The sequence below is a fragment of the Pseudophryne corroboree genome, chromosome 2 (assembly GCF_028390025.1).
Source record: "Pseudophryne corroboree isolate aPseCor3 chromosome 2, aPseCor3.hap2, whole genome shotgun sequence".
In the NCBI taxonomy this organism is placed as follows: Eukaryota; Metazoa; Chordata; class Amphibia; order Anura; family Myobatrachidae; genus Pseudophryne; species Pseudophryne corroboree.
Genome location: NC_086445.1, coordinates 908,682,364 through 908,703,105, shown reverse-complemented (window position 1 = coordinate 908,703,105; position 20,742 = coordinate 908,682,364). Strand labels below are relative to the sequence as shown.

At 46.4% G+C, this 20,742-nt stretch overlaps 1 protein-coding gene, 1 non-coding gene and 1 pseudogene across 3 annotated transcripts in view; all 3 read left to right on the top strand.

Moving 5' to 3' along the window:
- Positions 1-20,742, top strand: part of PRPF8 (pre-mRNA processing factor 8) — an 86,743-nt gene that overhangs the window by 46,793 nt on the left and 19,208 nt on the right. For both annotated transcript variants that reach the window (XM_063956094.1, XM_063956093.1), the window contains exons 12-22: positions 8,494-8,613; positions 9,114-9,248; positions 9,334-9,463; positions 9,555-9,751; positions 9,977-10,183; positions 10,261-10,424; positions 11,646-11,772; positions 11,873-12,065; positions 12,947-13,134; positions 13,328-13,566; positions 13,653-13,799. In XM_063956094.1, the coding sequence (XP_063812164.1) occupies positions 8,494-8,613; positions 9,114-9,248; positions 9,334-9,463; positions 9,555-9,751; positions 9,977-10,183; positions 10,261-10,424; positions 11,646-11,772; positions 11,873-12,065; positions 12,947-13,134; positions 13,328-13,566; positions 13,653-13,799 (1,847 nt within the window). The remainder of the gene's footprint in view (positions 1-8,493; positions 8,614-9,113; positions 9,249-9,333; positions 9,464-9,554; positions 9,752-9,976; positions 10,184-10,260; positions 10,425-11,645; positions 11,773-11,872; positions 12,066-12,946; positions 13,135-13,327; positions 13,567-13,652; positions 13,800-20,742) is intronic.
- On the top strand, positions 15,710-15,817 carry LOC135054202 (U5 spliceosomal RNA; annotated as a pseudogene).
- Positions 17,516-17,630, top strand: LOC135054092 (U5 spliceosomal RNA). The gene has a single exon (XR_010243346.1). It is a non-coding gene; the product is annotated as a U5 spliceosomal RNA (small nuclear RNA).

The following is a 20,742-nucleotide window of genomic DNA, read 5'->3' as shown; positions in this document are numbered from 1 at the left end:
GGAGGGTGCAGTTGGCGTGTTTTAGTCTGTCAGTCAGTAGTGCTTCTCTCAGCTAGGCATTCAGTGGCAACATTGTTTCTTTTCTCCTCAGGAATCTGCACTGTAAAAGAGAGACAGGTGCACATTGCTACAGAGAAGCCAAGGAGCCTGCACAAAATACAGGCTGGTGGCTGAGGGGACTTAGAATAGGGGAGTCATTCCAATATTATACCTCCCTCTATCCTTCTGATATTCCACTCTTTGTCTCTATTATAGTATTATTGAAGAGTGTTGGTGTCAATTGTCTGTCTCCACCGTGTCCGTCACAATGGCAGGCAATGACCAGCAAATAAGGTGTCACAAAAATTATTCGTCTGTGCAAAGTGTAACAAAAAAGCCCACATCCTATGTGATGCATGTGCTTCGGAGGTTACTTTAGTTAATCCGCCCCAAGACGCAAATTTCCCCCCCTGTGCGATAGCGCTCACAGGAAGTGCATCTCTCAATTACATACTGAGGTAGCTGCCTTATGGAAAACTTGTGAGACCGTTAGGGATATGCCCAGGGCCGGATCGTGCCCTTGTGGCGCCCCGGGCAAAAAAATGGGGGCGTGGCTTCATATGGGGGCGTGGTCTGTAGCGCAGCTGAAAATAAATAAAAAAATAAATAAAAGTATACTTACAATCCCCGCTCCTGATTCCAGACCTCCTCCTCCGCCGGCGCCGCTCTTCTCCTGGACTCGGATGGTTGTGTCTGTCCTCGGATGTATGGGAGAGACATCATTACGTCTCTCCCATAGCACAGCATAGACACTAGAGGTCAATTATGACCCCTAGTGTCTCTGCCACTGTGCTGTGCGGTGCGCGATGACGTCATCGCGCACCGCACAGCAAAGGTCCTCTCCATGAAGGGAAACTAGACGCTTCGTCTAGTTTCCCTACATGGAGAGGACCTTTGCTGTGCGGTGCGCGATGACGTCATCGCGCACCGCACAGCACAGTCCTCTCCATGAAGGGAAACTAGACGCTTAGCGTCTGGTTCCCTTCAAAGCGGGGGACCAGCGGGGGGCACTGCAGAGGGCACAGTGGCGGATCTTGCCACGGTGCGGCGCCCTCCGGAAGGCGGCGCCCCGGGCAAAAGTACTGCTTGCCCGTGGCAAGATCCGGTACTGGATATGCCTCAAAATGAGGAACCCTCTAATACTACGGAACCACCCTGGGTAGCAGGACTAGCCAAGTCGGTAGAAGGTCTCACAAAACGCTTGGACATGTCCAGTAAACAACCGCAGACGGTGGCTAAGACTAAGAAATGCCCAGTACCATTAATTCTTCAGTCAGATGAATCCGGGGAAGCGCTTCTCAGGATGAACCTGAAGAGGACTATCGTGACTTGGTTGAAATTGCTGACGCGGACGATGAAGCTACACTGGAACCTTTTCAAGGGGTTGAACCTCTTGTTTTGGCTATAAGACAAGTTTTGAATATTTCTGAGATGACACTGGATTTGCCAGATACTGCGTTGTTTCTTAGAAAACAGCGTTCAAAGGTTACTTATCCCTTTTCAAGGAACCTGGATGATCAGTTGACGGAGGCTTAGAAATACCCGGGCAAGCGGTTTCAGATGCCCAAGAGATTCCTCAGTATCTGTCCGTTGCTATCGGCTGTGACTGATAAATTGGAGAAGTCACTTCGAGTAGACTCCTCTCTATCCAGGTTCTCCAAGAAGACAGCGTTACCTGTTCCGGGAGCAACTTCGTTGAAAGATCAGTCTTACCGGAAACTGGACACCATGTTGAAGTCTATCTATTCAGCCACAGGTGTCTCACGATGACCAACCTTGGTAAGTTCCTGGGTGAACAAGGCAGTGGAACATTGGGCCACTAAATTAATGAAGGATTTTCAAGAGGGAGTTCCGTTAGAAGTATTGATCTTAGCGGAACATATTAAGGAATCAGTTATGTACCTAGGTGACATGGCTAGAGATATCGGACAAGTTAATTAGAGGATCTCCGCTGCAACTATTGCAGCCAGAAGAATTCTTTGGCTTCAGTCATGGCAAGTGGACGCTGAGTCAAAAAGAGCAGCGGAAGCACTTCCGTTTACAGGTGACATTCTTTTTGGAATAGAACTAGACTCGTTCATTTTTTAGGCTACGGGTGGTAAATCTACCTTCTTACCAACCCTTCAGCCACCACCTAAGCGCTCTTATACTGGAATTTCCTTCTGGTCCTTTCATTCCACTCAACCTTTTAGAGGATGCGGTACAAATACACCCTTGAGAGGTAGAGGTCGCGGCAAGCAACCAGTCGTTGCTCGTCATCAAGACCCAAAGCCTGTGGAGAAGAGTGTGGCATGACGGTCTCCCTTCCCACCGGGGCCTAAGAGCGGTGGGAGCGCAGCTTTGAAACTTGGATGCCTGGTTCAAGATATCAGACAATGCTTGGATTCGCAGTATCATCTCCCAAGGGTACAAGTTAGATTTCAAAGTTTTGCTGCCAAAGAAATATTTTACGACAAGTCTTCCACTTCTTCTGGGCAAACGTTTGGCCCTTCAAGGTCCAATACAGTCCTTGATGGAATCAGCTGTGTTAATGCTGGTACCACTGCTTCAATGAAAGAAGGGTTACTGTTCCAATCTTTTCGTAGTACCAGAACCAGGCGGTACTGTACGACCAATTCTGAATCTAAAATCATTAAATCAGTTTCTGTCTTATTACCAGTTCAAGATGGAGTTGCTCAACTCAGTGATTTCGAGCCTGGAACCGAAGGAATTTATGATCTCTTTAGACATCAAGGATGCATATCTCCACATTCCGATCTGGGAACCTCACCAAGCCTTTCTCGGGTTCCTGATTGAATAGGATCATTTTCAGTTCAGAGCCTTACTATTCGGTCTGTCCACAGCACTCGGGGTGTTTACCAAGGTCATGTCAGTGATGATTGCTCACCTCAGATCATTGGGAGTCACAATAATACCATACCTAGATGACCTCTTCCTCAAAGCTCCATCTGCTCTCATACTCCAGGAGCATGTTCTATTAACATACAATGGGGTATATGCAATTGCGGTCGAATTCCCGAAATTGTCGAATTTCGGGTCATTTTCGACCAAAAAAAAAATTCGCCTATGCAATTCAGTGCTTTCCGACCAAAAAACGGACTTTCAAAATTCGACTTTTTGAAATTCGACTTTTTGCAAATTCGACTTTTCTGCAATGATATAAGTGCTGCAATTCGACCAAAGCATATTCAATTCAAGTTTGGAAATTCGACAGCAGTGCTTTTAGACAGCAAATTCGTCATTTTCAATCCGCCACACTTTGGAGGGTGAAAACAAATAAAAAAAATGTAAACATGTTTTTTTTTGTGTTTTTTTTTTGGGGGGGAATAGCAGATCTATTTATATTAGAAGGGATTAGGTACTTTTTTTTTTTTTTTTTGGAGGCACAAATATTATTTATATATTTTTTAAAATATTATTTTATTTTTTTATTGCTGGAACGGTAAAATCCTAAAAAAAAATGGCGTGGGGTCCCCCCTCCAAAGCATAACCAGCCTCGGGCTCTTCGAGCTGGTCCTGGTTCTAAAAATGCGGGGGGAAAATTGACAGGGGATCCCCCGTATTTTTAAAACCAGCACCGGGCTCTGCGCCTGGTGCTGGTGCCAAAAATACGGGGGACAAAAAGCGTAGGGGTCCCCCGTATTTTTAACACCAGCATCGGGCTCCACTAGCTGGACAGATAATGCCACAGCCGGGGGTCACTTTTATGCCGTGCCCTGCGGCCGTGGCATTAAATATCCAACTAGTCACCCCTGGCCGGGGTACCCTGGGGGAGTGGGGACCCCTTCAATCAAGGGGTCCCCCCCCCCCCCAGCCACCCAAGGGCCAGGGGTGAAGCCCGAGGCTGTCCCCCCCCCCCATCCAATGGGCTGCGGATGGGGGGGCTGATAGCCTTTTGTGATCATGAAAAGAATATTGTTTTTTCCAGCAGTACTACAAGTCCCAGCAAGCCTCCCCCGCAAGCTGGTACTTGGAGAACCACAAGTACCAGCATGCGGGAGAAAAACGGGCCCGCTGGTACCTGTAGTACTACTGGAAAAAAAATACCCAAATAAAAACAGGACACACACACCGTGAAAGTAAAACTTTATTTCATACGTCGACACACACATACCTATGTTCACACGCCGACATCGGTCCTCTTCTCCATGTAGAATCCAGGGGTACCTGAAAATAAAAGATCAATATACTCACCTCAACCAGGCTCCAGAGATAAATCCACGTACTTGGAGAAAAAAACAAACCGAACACCCGCTCCATGCCGGACTGAAAGGGGTCCCATGCTGACACATGGGACCCCTATCCCCGAATGCAGAGAGACCTGTCAGTGACAGCTGTCACAGAAAGGTCTCTATAGCCAATCAGGAAGCGCAACTTCGTTGCGCTCATCTGATTGGCTCTGTGCGTCTGAGCAGACAGCGCATCGCACAGCCCAGTCCATTATATTCAATGGTGGGAACTTAGCGGCTAGCGGTGAGGTCACCCGCCGGTCAGCGGCTGACCGGCGGGTGACCCCCCCGCTAGCCGCTAAGTTCCCACCATTGAAAGTAATGGACGGAGCTTTGCGATGCGCTGTCACATCACAGACAGCGCACAGCCAATCAGATGAGCGCCACGGAAGTAGCGCTTCCTGATTGGCTGAAGGGACTTCAGTGACAGGAGTCACGTGATGTCCCGGCATTCGGGAGAAAGGGGTCTAATGTGAAAGCATTGGACCCCTTTCTAGTCCGGTATGGATCGTTGTTCGTTTTTTTGTTTTGCCAAGTACGTGGATTATCTCTGGACCTGGATGTACCTCTGGACGCTGGAAGGTGAGTATAATTTTTTCACAGGTACCTCGGATCGTCGGAGACCGTGGCAGTCGGCGTGTCAACATAGGTAAGTATGTGTGTGTCGGCGTATGAAATAAAGTTTTACTTTCACGGTGTGTGTGTCCTGTTTTTATTTGGGTATTTTTTTTCCAGTAGTACTACAGGTACCAGCGGGCCCGTTTTTCTCCCGCATGCTGGTACTTGTGGTTCTCCAAGTACCAGCTTGCGGGGGAGGCTTGCTGGGACTTGTAGTACTAATGGAAAAAACAATATCTTTTTATTATCACAAAAGGCTATCAGCCCCCCCATCCGCAGCCCATTGGATGGGGGGGGACAGCCTCGGGCTTCACCCCTGGCCCTTGGGTGGCTGGGGGGGGGACGACCCCTTGATTGTAGGGGTCCCCACTCCCCCAGGGTACCCCGGCCAGGGGTGACTAGTTGGGTAGTTAATGCCACGGCCGCAGGGCACGGCATAAAAGTGACCCCCGGCTGTGGCATTATCTGTCCAGCTAGTGGAGCCCGATGCTGGTGTTAAAAATACGGGGGACCCCTACTCTTTTTGTCCCCCGTATTTTTGGCACCAGCACCAGGCGCAGAGCCCGGTGCTGGTTTTAAAAATACGGGGGATCCCTGGCCAATTTTTCCCCTGCATTTTTAGAACCAGGACCAGCTCGATGAGCCCGAGGCTGGTTATGCTTTGGAGGGGGGACCCCACGCCATTTTTTTTTCGGGTTTTTCAAGTTTTTTTACCGTTTTTTAAAATCGCGGCAAAATCCGCCAAATCGGCCGATTTTCGCCCGCGACTCTGGCGAATCCGTTTTTCATTGAATATGGTGAATTCCGGAAGCCACCTTCCGGGATTCACCTGTCGAATTGAGTCGAATTAAAAAACGGCGAAAATTGCCGCGAATTCGACCGCAATTGCATATATCATAATGTGTTAGTGGAACATGGATGGATAGTCCATTTTCGGAAATCCAACCTTCAGCCATCACAGCGTATCCAGTTTCTCGGTGTGATCCTGGGCACCAACGTACAGAAATTTTTTCTGCCTCAAGATAAAGCTCAAAGTATACAGAAACTGGTCCAAGCTGTTCTCAAGCCTCAACTGGTATCAGTCCATTTATGCATTTGTTTGCTTGGTAGCAGCTTTCGATACTCTGGAGTTTGACCGTTTTCATTCACGTCCTTTCCAGCTGCATCTGTTACAACAAAGGTCGGGGTCGCATCTACACCTTCACGACTTTGGCTTCTTTGGTGGCTCCAGCTGCACAATCTCACCGCGGGCTGTTGGTTCGGTGTGTGGGACTGAATGCTCCTCACAACGGATGTCAGCCTCGGGATGGGGCGCGGTTGTGTTGGACTCCCATCTTCAGGGACACTGGTCTCCACAAAAATCGCTGTTGCCAATAAATGTGTTGGAACTGAGAGCGATCTTCAATGCGCTGGTACAAGCCGCCCACATTCTTCGATCCAAGGCGGTAAAAGTTAAGTCTGACAACGCGACTGCTGTAGCGTACGTAAACCAGGCGGATCTCGCAGATGCCAGGCAATGTGAGAAGTGTCACATATTCTCCACTGGGCAGAACGCAGCGCAGTAATCCTCTCTGCGGTATTCATTCCAGGAGTGGACAATTGGTAAAGCAGACTACCTCAGCCGTCAGGATCTACATCCGAGAGAATGGGCACTTCACCCGGAGGTGTTCAATGATCTGATACAATGCTGGGGGTGTCCAGGCGTGGATCTCATGGCATCCTGTCTCAATCATCAGCTTCCAAGATACATCTCCAAAACCCGAGGTCCTCAAGCGGTAGCTGCGGACGCTCTGGCCGTGCCTTGACCGTAAGACCTCCCTCTCTTGTCTCGAATTCTCAAGAGAATGAAACGGGAGTCAATCACGGTGATCTTGGTGGCAGATTGGCCTCGGAGGGCTTGGGTTTCAGACCTACGCTTTCTTCTGGCGGACGAATCTTGGCCTCTTTCTCTGCGTCCGGATCTACTCCAACAAGGGATAGCTATTGAGGCAGGCATCCTGAAAAATAAAGGAAGTCCGGAAGGTGTGATCCCCCACAATGTTGCAGACACGGAAACTGGTTACGGCAGCCCATTACCATCGCATCTGGCGGTCTTGTATCTCTTGGTGTGACCAGAAAGGGATTCAATCAGATTCTTTTCATCTCTCACGATTCTTGCTCGCTCTTCAGGCAGGTTTAGATTCCGGACTTCGTCTAGGATCCCTGAAAATTCAGGTATCTGCCTTATCGGTTTTCTTTCAGAAACGCCTGGCACTCCTATCGGATGTGAAAACTTTCCTACAAGGGGTCCTTCGGGTACAGCCCCCAATTGTTCCTCCTACTGCTTCTTGGGATTTAAATCTTGTGCTGGGTTATCTACAGCCACCCTGTTTTGAACCCTTGGAAGAAGCGGATCTTAACTATCTTACTTGGAAGACTGTTGTTTTTGTACTAGCCATAGCTTCATCCCGGAGGGTATCCGAATTAAGTGCCTTGTCTTGTAGGCCTTCCTACTTGATTTTTCATCTTGATAGGGCTGAGTTGAGAACACATGCTTCCTTTCTTCCCAAGGTCATGTCGACTTTTCATATCAATCAGCCTATTGTGGTACCGTCCTTGCAGGAGGACTCTGGGAAACCTTCTTCTCTGGATGTAGTGAGGACGTTGAAGATCTACGGTACGTGGAACGGACTGCACCGTTTCAAAAGACTTATGCTTTACTTGTGCTTTATGATCTACCGTGTCGAGGGTGGCCTGCTACTAAGCAGACCTTGGCACGCTGGATTCGATTGGATATTCGTGAAGCCTATCCACACAAATCTAGGCAACCTCCATTATCCATTGCGGCCCACTCTACACGCTCAGTTGGGTCTTCCTGGGCTGCTAGTAGGGGGGCTACCACGTCTCAACTCTGTAGAGCAGCCACTTGGTCCAGTATTGATAAGTTAGCCAAATTCTACAGGTTTGATACTTTTGTGGCTTCATCCTCACGATTTGGCAGTCTTGTTTTGGAAGTTCCTCAGTGATCTCCCGCCCAGGGGGGAAACTTTGGGACGTCCCGACAGTCTTGAAGCTGTGCCAGTGTCCCCTAGTGGCTGACAGAAAAAGGAGGATTTTTGTACTTACCGACAAATCCCTTTTTCGGAAGCCATAGGGGACACTGGCCGCCCGCCCGTCGCTGTTCTCTTGCCGTCTTTTGTTGTTCTGTTGTATTTAATTGTTGCTCTCTTCCCTCATATAGTTCTGTTTTTTTGTTCCCGTCTCTTGACTAATTCATAACTGAGGAATGATGGGGGATAAAGGGGGAGGAGCCTGTTTCACTTCTTATATTATTTAAAGTGCCAGCTCCCTGTAAGCTACCATCATCACCCCCCACAGTCTTGAAGTTGTGCCAGTGTCTTCTATGGCTTCGAAAAAAGGGATTTATCGGTAAGTACCAAAATCCTCCTCTATCTAGCACTCTCTAAATCTTCACCCCTACCTGCTCCCCCTGCTTGTTTATTCTTAGTGTTGCTCATGTAAGCCATAGCTTGCTTACCATGCTGCATTGAATCACTGACTAAATGTTCCAGTCATTGTGAGGTTTCATTCACAGAACTTGCTAATATCTGTTCAAATTTCCCTATAGGAACGTAAGAAGTCTCGGTTCGGCAATGCCTTTCACTTGTGCCGAGAAGTGTTACGTCTGACCAAACTGGTGGTTGACAGCCACGTGCAGTACAGACTTGGTAATGTGGATGCTTTTCAGGTAAGGGCCAGCTGAAAGTGGGTAGTTGCATTACCAGTTCCATCTTGCAGAATGCTATTTGAGCCAAATGCCTTTTTACTGAGGCAAAGCAGGGAAACTATACAGACTAGATGTATTAACAGCTTGTTTGTTTGAGCGGGGGAGTGAAAACTTCCCCCTCTGGCGATCCTGGTCTGAGCACACAGCACATCAGCTTCGTGCTCACGTGTGGTCTCTCTCCTCCGGCCGGCTCCCCTGGGCATGTGCAAGGTCTTGCCATTATCGTGAGAACTCATGTGCATACCAGAGCCGGCACAGCCATTGACAGGACTGTCCCTACTGTGTAGAAAAGGCAATGACAACTGCAGAAATTGATAACTGCTGGTATTGGAGCGAGCAGTTCTTTAAGATAGCAGCGCCGATAACATGCCCGTCATTCGGCACGCACCGCAGCAATAATACATGGAGCAGATCAGTAGCCAGACGAGGGCATTGTGAATAACCCAGTATTTCTCTTACAGTTGTCTGATGGGCTACAGTACATCTTTGCTCATGTTGGCCAGCTGACTGGAATGTACAGGTACAAGTACAAACTCATGAGACAGATCCGAATGTGCAAAGACTTGAAACATCTGATTTACTACAGGTTCAACACAGTGAGTTCTTGTTGTAATTCATTTTCCTAATTTTACTGCTAATGTTAAGAATTCTGAGAAATGTGACTATCTTTCCCTGAATTAGGGCCCAGTGGGGAAAGGGCCAGGCTGTGGCTTTTGGGCAGCAGGCTGGAGAGTTTGGCTATTCTTTATGCGTGGCATCACCCCTTTGCTGGAGAGATGGCTAGGAAATCTGCTGGCCAGGCAGTTTGAAGGTTAGTCATTTAGTATTGCCTTGCACCAGTGTTGCCAATGTATAGACAGATTCTTTGAAAGGGACGTTTTGGTGGTGGTTTCCGCTTTCAGGTCGTCATTCCAAAGGGGTAGCCAAAACTGTGACAAAGCAGAGGGTAGAGTCTCACTTCGATCTGGAGCTCAGGGCAGCGGTCATGCATGACATTTTGGATATGATGCCAGAAGGCATCAAGCAGAACAAAGCCAGAACCATTCTGCAACACTTGAGTGAAGCCTGGAGATGCTGGAAGGCGAACATTCCATGGAAAGTAAGTAGGTTTCTTTTCCGTTTAGTAGGGGGTGTCTCAAGTTGCACTTGGAGTTGTTTGCCCTTTATATTTGTAGTATTGTAGCCTAGAAAATGTGAGAAATACAGATCTCAGACCACTAATTTCACAAATTGTTACCTCCACCTTCTCCCTTCCTTTGTCATTAATCATTTGAAACTATCAGCTGCTACTATGCTTTCCTCTAAAGTTAGAATTTCCTTCTAGGTGCCAGGTCTCCCCACACCTATTGAGAACATGATTCTGCGTTACGTAAAGGCGAAAGCTGACTGGTGGACGAACACTGCCCATTACAACAGAGAACGTATTCGCCGTGGTGCAACTGTGGACAAAACGGTGTGCAAAAAAAATCTGGGCCGACTGACCAGACTGTACCTGAAAGCTGAGCAAGAGAGACAACACAACTATCTGAAGGTGATCACGGCGTTCCTTGCATCTGTACTACTTGATTTATTGTTTTCAATTCTCGATAACTTGTATGTGGTTTGCAGGATGGGCCGTACATCACTGCTGAAGAGGCTGTAGCTGTGTACACCACCACTGTCCACTGGCTGGAGAGCAGAAGGTTCTCCCCTATTCCATTCCCTCCTCTCTCATACAAGCACGATACTAAACTACTCATCTTGGCCCTGGAGAGATTGAAGGAGGCATACAGGTAAATAAATGGCTGATTTAGGCTTTTTAATTAGGAGTGTAGTGTTAACCTTAAATTGAGTTATGTGCACAAATGGTCCTTTTCCCATGTTTAGTGTTTTTCATATAGATATTCATTGGTTATCTGCCATTATTCATGATCAACATTACACACATCATTGCAATTCTCTCTGGTTATTTGTAATATCATTATCATTAAGTGATAGATTTTTTTAAAAAATTTTAATCAAGTATTTTTTATTGGAATGGAGGTAAAGAAATACCAAACAAAGTAAACTTTGCGAACTATGTAAATCAATAAAGTACATCCAGTTAGAGGCAGAAGGTGCCGTGGTAAGAGACACTGATTCAACAGAAGCTTAAATAATACAATACAACTAAAGGGGGCTTCCAGGTGCAGGTCAAAACCCAGTCAAACAAGGGGGAGGTACAGGAAAAATGGATTGGTGGGTTGTTTAGCAGGAGTCGAGACTCATACCACGCAGACGGTTGAAAACAGAGAAGTATTGTCTTTTCAGTTCAAGGGGTAGATACTCCTATAGAGCTTTCCAAACAGTAATAAATAGCTTAGTACAAGATTCTTTATGCAATGTGGCCTCTACCCAGTCCATACGGAGAACATAGTAAAGTTTAGAGAGAGAATGCTCATGGGAGGGGGAGGTTTCTGAATCCAGGAGTGGAGAATACACTTCCTGGCCACCGCAGAGACTATAAGAAGGTAAGATTTGGGTCCATTATACCCAGTATCGCCCACTCAGGGACAAGGGGTCAAAGGGAAGTAAATGGAAGCGTTTACTAGATGTGCATTCCCATATACTGTACAGTGGAAAAAGGATGCATCACTGCATCCACAATTTAGACAAGCACTAGACCTAGTCATCCTATAAGGAAACAGTGGTGTGGAGAGAGCCTTTCTGAAAAATATTCAGGAACATCTCCCGGTAAAAGCTAGCAGTGAGTACAGAGCAGGAGTAAGAAAGTGCTGAGTGTTTGGTCCAGGGAAAGATGAGGGAATACTTCTAACCAGTGTTGATGCTGGCATGGTTAAGCTTTACGTTGAGGCATTTAGTTTACGGAGATAGCCTTACCAGTGGTAAGTGGAGTAGATTACATGGAGTCATGGGGGTTTGACCAGTCCAGCTGGAGTTACAGATTTCTAATGTCATTCTTTGTTCCAAGCAACTAATGGACAATCTCATTTGAAATATTTTTTTTTTGCCAGTGTAAAGTCTCGCCTAAATCAGTCCCAGAGAGAGGAATTGGGATTAATTGAACAAGCATACGACAATCCTCACGAAGCCTTGTCCAGGATCAAGCGTCACTTACTTACTCAGAGAGCCTTTAAGGAGGTAATGGTTGCTCTTGTTTACTCCTGATTATTTCCCATCAGGTTTATTTTATACAGAAATGTTCCCTTGCTGCTGTTAAACTGGTTTCTATTCTTTCAAGGTGGGAATTGAGTTCATGGATCTCTACAGTCACCTGGTCCCTGTTTATGATGTGGAGCCCCTGGAGAAAATTACTGATGCTTACCTTGACCAATACCTGTGGTATGAGGCGGACAAGAGGCGTCTCTTCCCTCCTTGGATCAAACCTGCAGATACTGAGCCACCTCCACTGCTAGTGTACAAGTGGTGCCAAGGTAGGCTATGTTCTACATCTATATGAATGGAATTTGCAGTCTGTGTTTGAAACCAGAGTGAAACTATTTAGTTGGAATTATGCTTAACTGCATACCTTGTATACGTTTCCTGGAAAAAAAAAGTTTGTTCTACTTGTGTTTTGTTCTGTCTGGTAATGTGGCGCTTTCTTAGTTACCACCTGGAGTTCCCTGGGGGAGAGGATATAACAGAGGAGTAGTCTTCAGAATTTGTCTATATTCAATTAAATGAAGTGCCTAATTCCAGAATTAGGTGGTCATTCCGAGTTGATCGCAGCCAGCAACTTTTTGCTGCTGCGATCAACTAGTCCATGCCTATGGGGGAGTGTATTTTAGCTTAGCAGGGCTGCGATCCCTTGTGCAGCCCTGCAGAGCTAAAAAAAATTTCAAGTAAAACAAGACCAGCCCTGGACATACTTACCCTGTGCGATGATCTCTGCGATGCTGGAGCCGGCTTTGACGTCGGACATCCGCCCTCCGTTTTTCTGGACACACCTGCGTTTTCAAATCCACTCCCCAAAAATGGCTGGAAACGCTTCAGTGACACCCAGGTCCGCCTTCTTCCTGTCAATCTTCTTGCGGTCGGCTCTGCGACCGATTTCTTCGTTCTTCTGGACGTAATCCGGCGACCACGCGCAGTGTGTCCGCTGCGCATTCTGGACCCGTTCGCACCGCAGCGACAAACCGCTGCGTGCGAACGGGTTGGAATGACCCCCTTAGTCTCTATACATTGTTTGCGGTGCCTCCAATAGAATTGCAGTGAAGGCTTTAACAGAAGTATGATAAATTTGTTTTTAGATGTGTGTGTCCTGAGATCTATCTTGTCCTAAATAAATTCTTGATCACTGTGCATTTTACCCTAGGCATTAACAACCTGCAGGATGTGTGGGACACCACTGAGGGCGAATGCAATGTGATGCTGGAGTCACGCTTTGAGAAGATGTACGAAAAGATTGACTTGACTCTGTTGAATCGTCTGTTACGTCTCATTGTTGATCACAACATTGCTGATTATATGACTGCAAAAAACAACGTGGTGATCAATTACAAAGTGAGTATATAAAAGCTGGTCACTCTCTGTTTATTATCAGAACTATGAGTATGCAATCTTCTTGTGGGAACCTGTGAATACAGCCAGAAGGCTGCAGCGGTTCCATGGGTATTGCTGTTGCTAACAGTGATGGTATGTTTGCCAAATAATGAATACACACAGATTGTTTTTTTACACTGTTTCTTTTGCGCAGGACATGAATCACACAAACTCGTATGGCATAATCCGTGGCTTGCAGTTTGCCTCTTTCATTGTTCAGTACTACGGGCTGGTGATGGACCTGTTAGTCCTGGGGTTGCACAGAGCCAGCGAGATGGCCGGTCCACCGCAGATGCCAAATGATTTCTTGAGTTTCCAGGATGTGGCCACAGAAGCCACTCACCCCATTCGCCTCTATTGCAGATATATTGATCGCATTCATATATTTTTTCGGTGAGTGCGAGTTCTCCGCTGGGCTAGACCTCATACTACCGCTGTCAGTTTATAGGGCTTATAATTTATTTATTTTTCCCTTTCAGATTTTCAGCGGATGAGGCTCGAGATCTTATTCAGAGATACCTTACAGAGCACCCAGACCCCAATAATGAGAATATTGTGGGCTACAACAACAAAAAGTGCTGGCCAAGAGATGCCAGGATGCGACTCATGAAGCATGATGTCAATCTGTAAGTCCTGTTTCACCTTCCAAAGAAAAAAGTGAATGTCCTCTTCATACATCTCTTTTCAAAGTAATGACACATTCTGCAAGAATCCTAAAATTATTTGATTCAAATTAATGTTTCAAAGGTTCTTCCAAATTTGAGACATGCCTTGTATTCCAGAGCTACTGCTGCTTTCTGAATACATGGTTATTTCTTTATCATCCACTAGGGGTCACTGGAGTACTCTTGGGATATGGACGGGCGTAGCCGAACAAAGGCACTGAATATTTAAATTTGGGACTCTCCCCCCTCCATATCCCCGAGTACCTCAGTGTACGACGTCAGTGTTTTTTCGGTGCTCACAGCACGAACATCGGCTTGTGGGAAGAGCCCACATTTGAGATTTTATTTTTCATTTTACTTTTTATTTTTACACTTCCCTTCCCCAGTTTCTTGAAAAACATGGGTCCGGGATGGTGCCGCTGCAAGGCAGCGTATGGCGTGTCGGTCCTCACAAAGAGCACCCTCACAGCCACAGGCGCTGCAAGGCAGCGCATGGCGTGTCGGTCCTCACAAAGAGCACCCTCACAGCCACAGGCAGCCACTGTCTCCTGCAAGCTGGACGGAGCTTACAGAAGAAGCCCCGTCACAGCCAGGAATAAGCAAAGAGCTGGACGGAGCTTACAGGAAGAAGCCCCGTCACAGCTAAGATGATGATCTGACACAGAAAGCTGGACGGAGCTTACAGAGAGAAGCCCCGTCACAGCCAGGATGAGAAGCTGGACGGAGCTTACAGAGAGAAGCCCCGTCACAGCCAGGATGAAAGCCCCGTCACAAGCTGGACGGAGCTTGCAGGAAGTGCGGCACAAGGTATGGTGGGGTGTCAGGGCGGTCAGCTCACGCTGCCGCCCTGCTGTGTGGGAAAGTGTAATTTTACTGTTGCCCGCCGCTGAAGCCGCCGCTGAAAGTGTCCCGCTGAACTACGCTAGAAACAGCGCAGACCGGCCGCACGTCACTCAGAGACGCCGGCCGCTCTCCCAGCGCTGATTACCCGGCACCGCTGTACGAGAGGCGCCGCCGAGACTACGTATCCGGTTTCTAACAGAGCGGCCGCACGTCACTCACAGACGCCGGCCGCTCTTCCAGTGAGGACACCGCACGCCGCTGATGCCCGGCCACTGCTGTATGAAGCGCCGCCGCTCTTCCGGACGGCTCCCCGGCGCTAGACAGCGCTCCCCTGCTCTCCCCTGCTCTCCCTGCACCCGCTCCCGTCCGCGGCAGGTAACATGGGGGAGACTACCTCACAAGCAGCGCAGCTGCAGGGGGGGTGAGGGGGAGTAAGGCCCATAGCAGCAGCACCATATAGCAAGGCTGCATGGGTTAAGAAATAGGCTGTTCAGTTTTTTAAACAGTAAAGGATAGGCTATCAGTGTCATAACCTATTGCATTTTTAACATGTTGCCTGGTATTTTCTGTTAAGGCTGCAATATAATACAAAATTCACTGCAGGCAGTGTTCATATTAATGGAAGGATAACTAAATGTATTTTACTGTATCCTAGACTGTATCATAGGCTATTAAGCCTATATTAACTGTATAATAGGCTATTAAGCCTATATTAACACTGCAGCAGGTAACCTGTACTGTAATTTTCTGTGAAAGCATGGCATGACGGCCATTTTAATCATTGCTGTTTTTCCAGCTTATAATTCCAGAACTTTCCGGCCATACACCTCTACTCCACAAGGAGGCGCAGGGGTGTTAGTGGGAATTTTTTGCTTCAGGTTTCACATAAGTTAGCCATGTAATCTGTATTTCTACATAATTCTAGAACATTCCTGCCCTATATCTCTAAGCCACCAGAGGCGCAGGGGAGTTAGTAGGAATTTGGTTCGGGTTTCATATGCCCATGTGAACTGTTTGTCACATAAAGAATACTCTGGTTTCTCTTCACATCGAATAAATCTTTCGGTTTTTTACTAAAGTTTCAGTAGAGAGAAACAACCGTGAGTTTAATATAAATATGCTGTTCAGCAATAACATATATATATATGACGCATAATAAGGTCAATAAATCGGCCAAGTGTCTGTCTGTTGCCTATTGGGGTGTCTGTCTACATAGCGAGTAAGGCTCTAGCGCAGACTAAAAATAAATTTAAAAATCCTACGTTGGCAATTCAAATTAAAAGAGCGGTAACATCGGAGTCTCGGAAGGGACTCCGCCAGCTCTAACAAAAGACAGTCTTTCCAAACGGCCACATTCCCTTTGGGTACCAGAGTGTTTATTTCACTGGTCTTATAATTTAATGCACGATTTTATGTCAAATCTCACACCGATAGCTACGAGTGAGAAGGGTACATTAGTCCAGCACTCAGATAGTGCGGGGTTTTTGACAACATATATAATCGGTTCCAAAATGACGCAATCCGCTATTGGTAAAGGCGTTTTCTGTCAAACTTTATAAAAACCCAGGATACATTTGGGTTACTATAATCTATGTATGAAACAATGACGATCACTGTTAAAACAAGCTGCACAGTATATCTGTAAAGCTTCTGCTAACGCCGGTTACTTTCATCGTCGCTACTTAAGCGCGACAAGGCCAGAGCTCGTTTGCTCCTAAATTTGATATTCAGATATCAAGACGCAAATACTTGTAACGGCGTTTTATCCCTTTATAAGCGGTGGTATAAAACAGTCACGCCTTGTAATGACAGGACGCTACAGTCAGCAAGCCAGTGGTTTCTTGACCTCTTTTCCAATTGTGGAAGCGCGTCTTTACATGTTACATTTGCGAGATTTCCAGACTTCAACTCATGCATGTCTCAGCTAATTACAGATTAAAGGACAAAACTGCCTCTGTGGAACGGTTTGGCAGGTTGCCATTTAGTCTTTGCTGGTTTATAAACCAGGCAGTAGTACTCCAACAGAGTCAGAGTTACTCATTCCCCTCTGTTTGAGCAAAACCAAACAGCTCCGTCGCAATATCAATCAGCAAGTCACTTACTACAGTTGGAAAATGGATTTTCTGCGGTTAGTATTTGCTTATTGGAGCCACAAAATTGCATAATTGCATTTGATCTTCACAATGCGTATTTACCCATTCCGGTTTGTTCATCACAGGTTCTAGCGTTTGCAAATCGCCACAACCATTAACCATTTCAGGTCTACCGTTGCTTATCGCTTCGGGTATTTACCAAAGTGATGTTGGGATGATAGCTCATCTCACATAAGAACTCTGTCTCAACAGAGTTTCTCTATCTTAGATGATCTGCTCATAAGAACTCTGTCTCAACAAAGTTCCTCTAACTTGCGCTACTAAGGTATACTGCGGTAGCAGATCAAGTTCGAAAACGATCGCATCTAATTCCGTCTAAACGATGTCAATTCCTAGGTAAGATTATAAATACGGTAAATCAAAGACTTTTACCTACTACACCAGCAAGAACAAATGTACATCTAGTAATTAGTGCAAAACACGCACACTAGCGGTACATTGGTGTATTCACCTATTAAGAATAAAGATGTGTTTTCAATTTAGTTCGTCACCCTTCACTCGCGTTTCCCACAGAGGGACAAGGGTGCATATACTCTGGACGAGAGTCGCAGAGAGTCAGGATTTGCAGTTAAAATCAGCGACAAAGGTTCTAAAACACGACAGATTGCTGTCGATAAATGTCCTAGAACTCCGTGCATTTTACAATGCAATACATGATTCGCTTTCAGTCTCACCAGGGATATACTCTGGTTTCTCTTCAGAACGAATAAATCTTTCGCCTTTTACTAAAGATTTCCATGGAGAGGAACAACCATGAGTTTCATGTAATTTTTTGATGCCTGGCTCACGCTGGGCTTAAGCAGTCAGACAAGGCAACGGCAGTTGCATACACAACAACCAGGGAGAACCAAGAAGCCGAAAGGCAATGCGGCAGGTAACTCAAATCCTCAATGGCTCAGAACACCATTATGTGGAAATGTCAAGAGATCATTCCGTGAGTGGACTTCTGTTAGACAGATGATCTCACCCGTCAGGATTTGGATCCTGAAAACTGGACATTAAATCCAGAGGTGTTTCATATGTGAGTCCACAGAAGGGGGTTACCCTCAAGTATACATGATGGCATCTCGCCACAATTACAAAAGCTCAGTATGTGTACAAAACAGATCACAAGGGCAGTGGCGGTGGAGTCTCTCACATTCATGTGGTCATTCAGCATCGTGTATCTAGCTCCACCATTTTCCGCTGCTCTCTCCGTTGCCAAAACGGATCATAAGACAGTTTGTCACAGTCATACTGGTGGTATCTCATGGGTTTCGGAGAAGTTTGCTTCTCGATTTTCCAAGGAATACTTGCTCACGATCTTGGCCCGCTCATAATACGTCCAACCTGTTACATCAGGGAACGTTCTTTTACCCATAGTTACCTATGTACCTATTATCTATGTACCGCAGCTGCGGCTGACGGGGTGAGGGTTCAGACCGCCCTCTTAAGAAATAGAGCATTACAGTATATACCAACCATGTTACGAGCTAGTAAGCCGCTTAAGGCAGCTCATTATTACAAAATTTCGTGTGCTTACATAGGTTGTAAACCTCGGAAGTTTCCAACATCATCCTTCAACTTACCCGTATTCTGTTAAACGGGGTGGGATGGAAAACTGCGTTGATCTGCACTAAGAGTGCAGGTATCTGTGTGGTAACCTTATTTTCAAAGACGTTTGCCTCTATTTGCGTCTGTACACATTTTTCTACAAGGTGTCATCAAAGTTCAGACTCTATTCATCCCACCTACAGCGCCAGGCGACTTGAGGTTGGGTTCAGATTTCTTACAGTTTTCATATTTTGAACCCTTACAACAAATGGGAATTAAGTTTCTCACTTTGGAAAACATTTTTCTTCTAGCCTTGGCTTCGGCAGGGGTGTTGTTTTCATATTTGGGTGCCTTGTATTCCAAGCCACCGTATTTGAGTTTTCTCATGACAAAGCAGATCTTCGGACGAATTCCGCTTTCGTATTCTTCACATCAATATACCAATAGTGGTTCCTGTGTGGACAGCACATTCTAGAATTCTGAATGTGGTACACGCATTACGCGTTTATATATGTCCCGAACGTCAACAGTACGTGATATGAATACGTTGTTTGTTCTCTATGATACTGCCAACTGGGGTTAGCCAGTTTCTCAGCAGACATTATCCAGTTGGATAATAATAATGACTACAAGTCAGGCTTACTTTAAGGCTAAGTTACAATCGCCTACGCCAGTAATAGCTCATCCCACAGGTTCTGTGGGAATGTCAGACCCAGCGGGTCGTGGAGCGTCTACGACGCGGCTACATAGCCTTCATGTGCACCACGTTTGTGCACGTTTACACGTTATGAATGGTGGCGCCATCAGCATCTAGCTTTGGGCTGCCTACTGTTACAAGTATCAAACAGCTCTCCCGCCCACGAGGGAAGCTTTGGTACGTCCCAAGAGTACTCCAGTGACCCCTAGTGGATGATAAAGAAAATAGGATTTTGGTACTTACCAGGTAAATCCTTTTCTTTGAATCCATAGGGGGCACTGGACGCCCACCCAGAGCAGTTTTACCTGGGTTGTTTTAAGCTCAAGGGAGCTTAGTGAACACGTTTTACTTGGGTGGTATTAAGCTCATAGGAGCTTATGGTAACACATTTTCACCGATTGGTTCAAATTATAAAGTTCTATCGGTTATGGGTCAACCGGTTAGTTGACAGTACAGTTATAGGTCAACTTTGTTGTTGTCCGTTATGTTATAGGTATTCTCCATTGTCAACCTCTCTATATATAGTTCCTGTTCGCTCAGTAAAAAACACTGACGTCGTACACTGAGGTACTCGGGGATATGGAGGGGGGAGAGTCCTAAATTTAAATATTCAGTGCCTTTGTTCGGCTACGCCCGTCCATATCCCAAGAGTACTCCAGTGCCCCCTATGGATTCAAAGAAAAGGATTTACCTGGTAAGTACCAAAATCCTATTATTTAGGCTCGCTTGGTCACTGGTGCACCATTGCAATCATGTAGATAGTAAATGTATTTGTGGCAGATGACACTTTTTATAAAATGAAGTTCTCCATATATTGGTCCTAGAAAAATAAAGTACACTTAAATGCTGTCTTGGGTTAAGGCAGTTGTTCATAGTCCTTGCAATTGTACACACACCATCCAATATTAAGGTTAGAGTTGAGACTAGGGGCTGATTTTATCAAGGTAATAGCAGGGTTGCGCCCCACAACCCCAGTACAAGCTGAAACCCCAGTGAAAGGCTGCTTGGCAGTGGCTCCAGTCAGACAGGCACTCCCGGGGAAAGGTGTGTTGTCCCCCTGGGACTGGCAGTCCAGACTCCAAAAAGCTGAAAGAACTTCTAAGGGGAAGCCCCTCCCCTGTTAGGCCTTATCTGGCTTCTATGGTTGTAGCTGATGCAGTCTTTGAAAGCCCGCGCTGCTTGGTAAATTGTGAGCATGTGCAAGTATGCAATCCCGTGCATGTGCAGAAGCCTCTCATTTCAACCGGGCAGACTCGGCAGGTAGCTGGCGGAGCTTGGAGACGCTGGGCTCAAACCAGAACAGGCGGAGAACAGGACTGCGTGTGTCGCATTCCTGTTGGTCACAAGATGAAGGCAATCAAAATGTTTATTGCTCAAATAGTTTAAAAAAAATTCCTCCACTTTTGCAAGGGGGATACAGCATACAAGATGTTACAGCAGTTCAATACTGGACAGTGGGGAATGGTCGCACCTCTGTGCCCTGACCCACCCGGGGTGTTAAGAACGGGCGTGGAATTGAAGGTCGATCACACTTAGGTCGACAGTGTCTACGTCGACCACTATTGGTTGACAGGGATTCTAGGTCGACATGGTGTTGGTCGACAGGCCAAAAGGTCGACATGAGTTTTTTAAATCTCTTTTGGTGTCGTTTTCGCCCTACAATGACCAGGAACCCCAA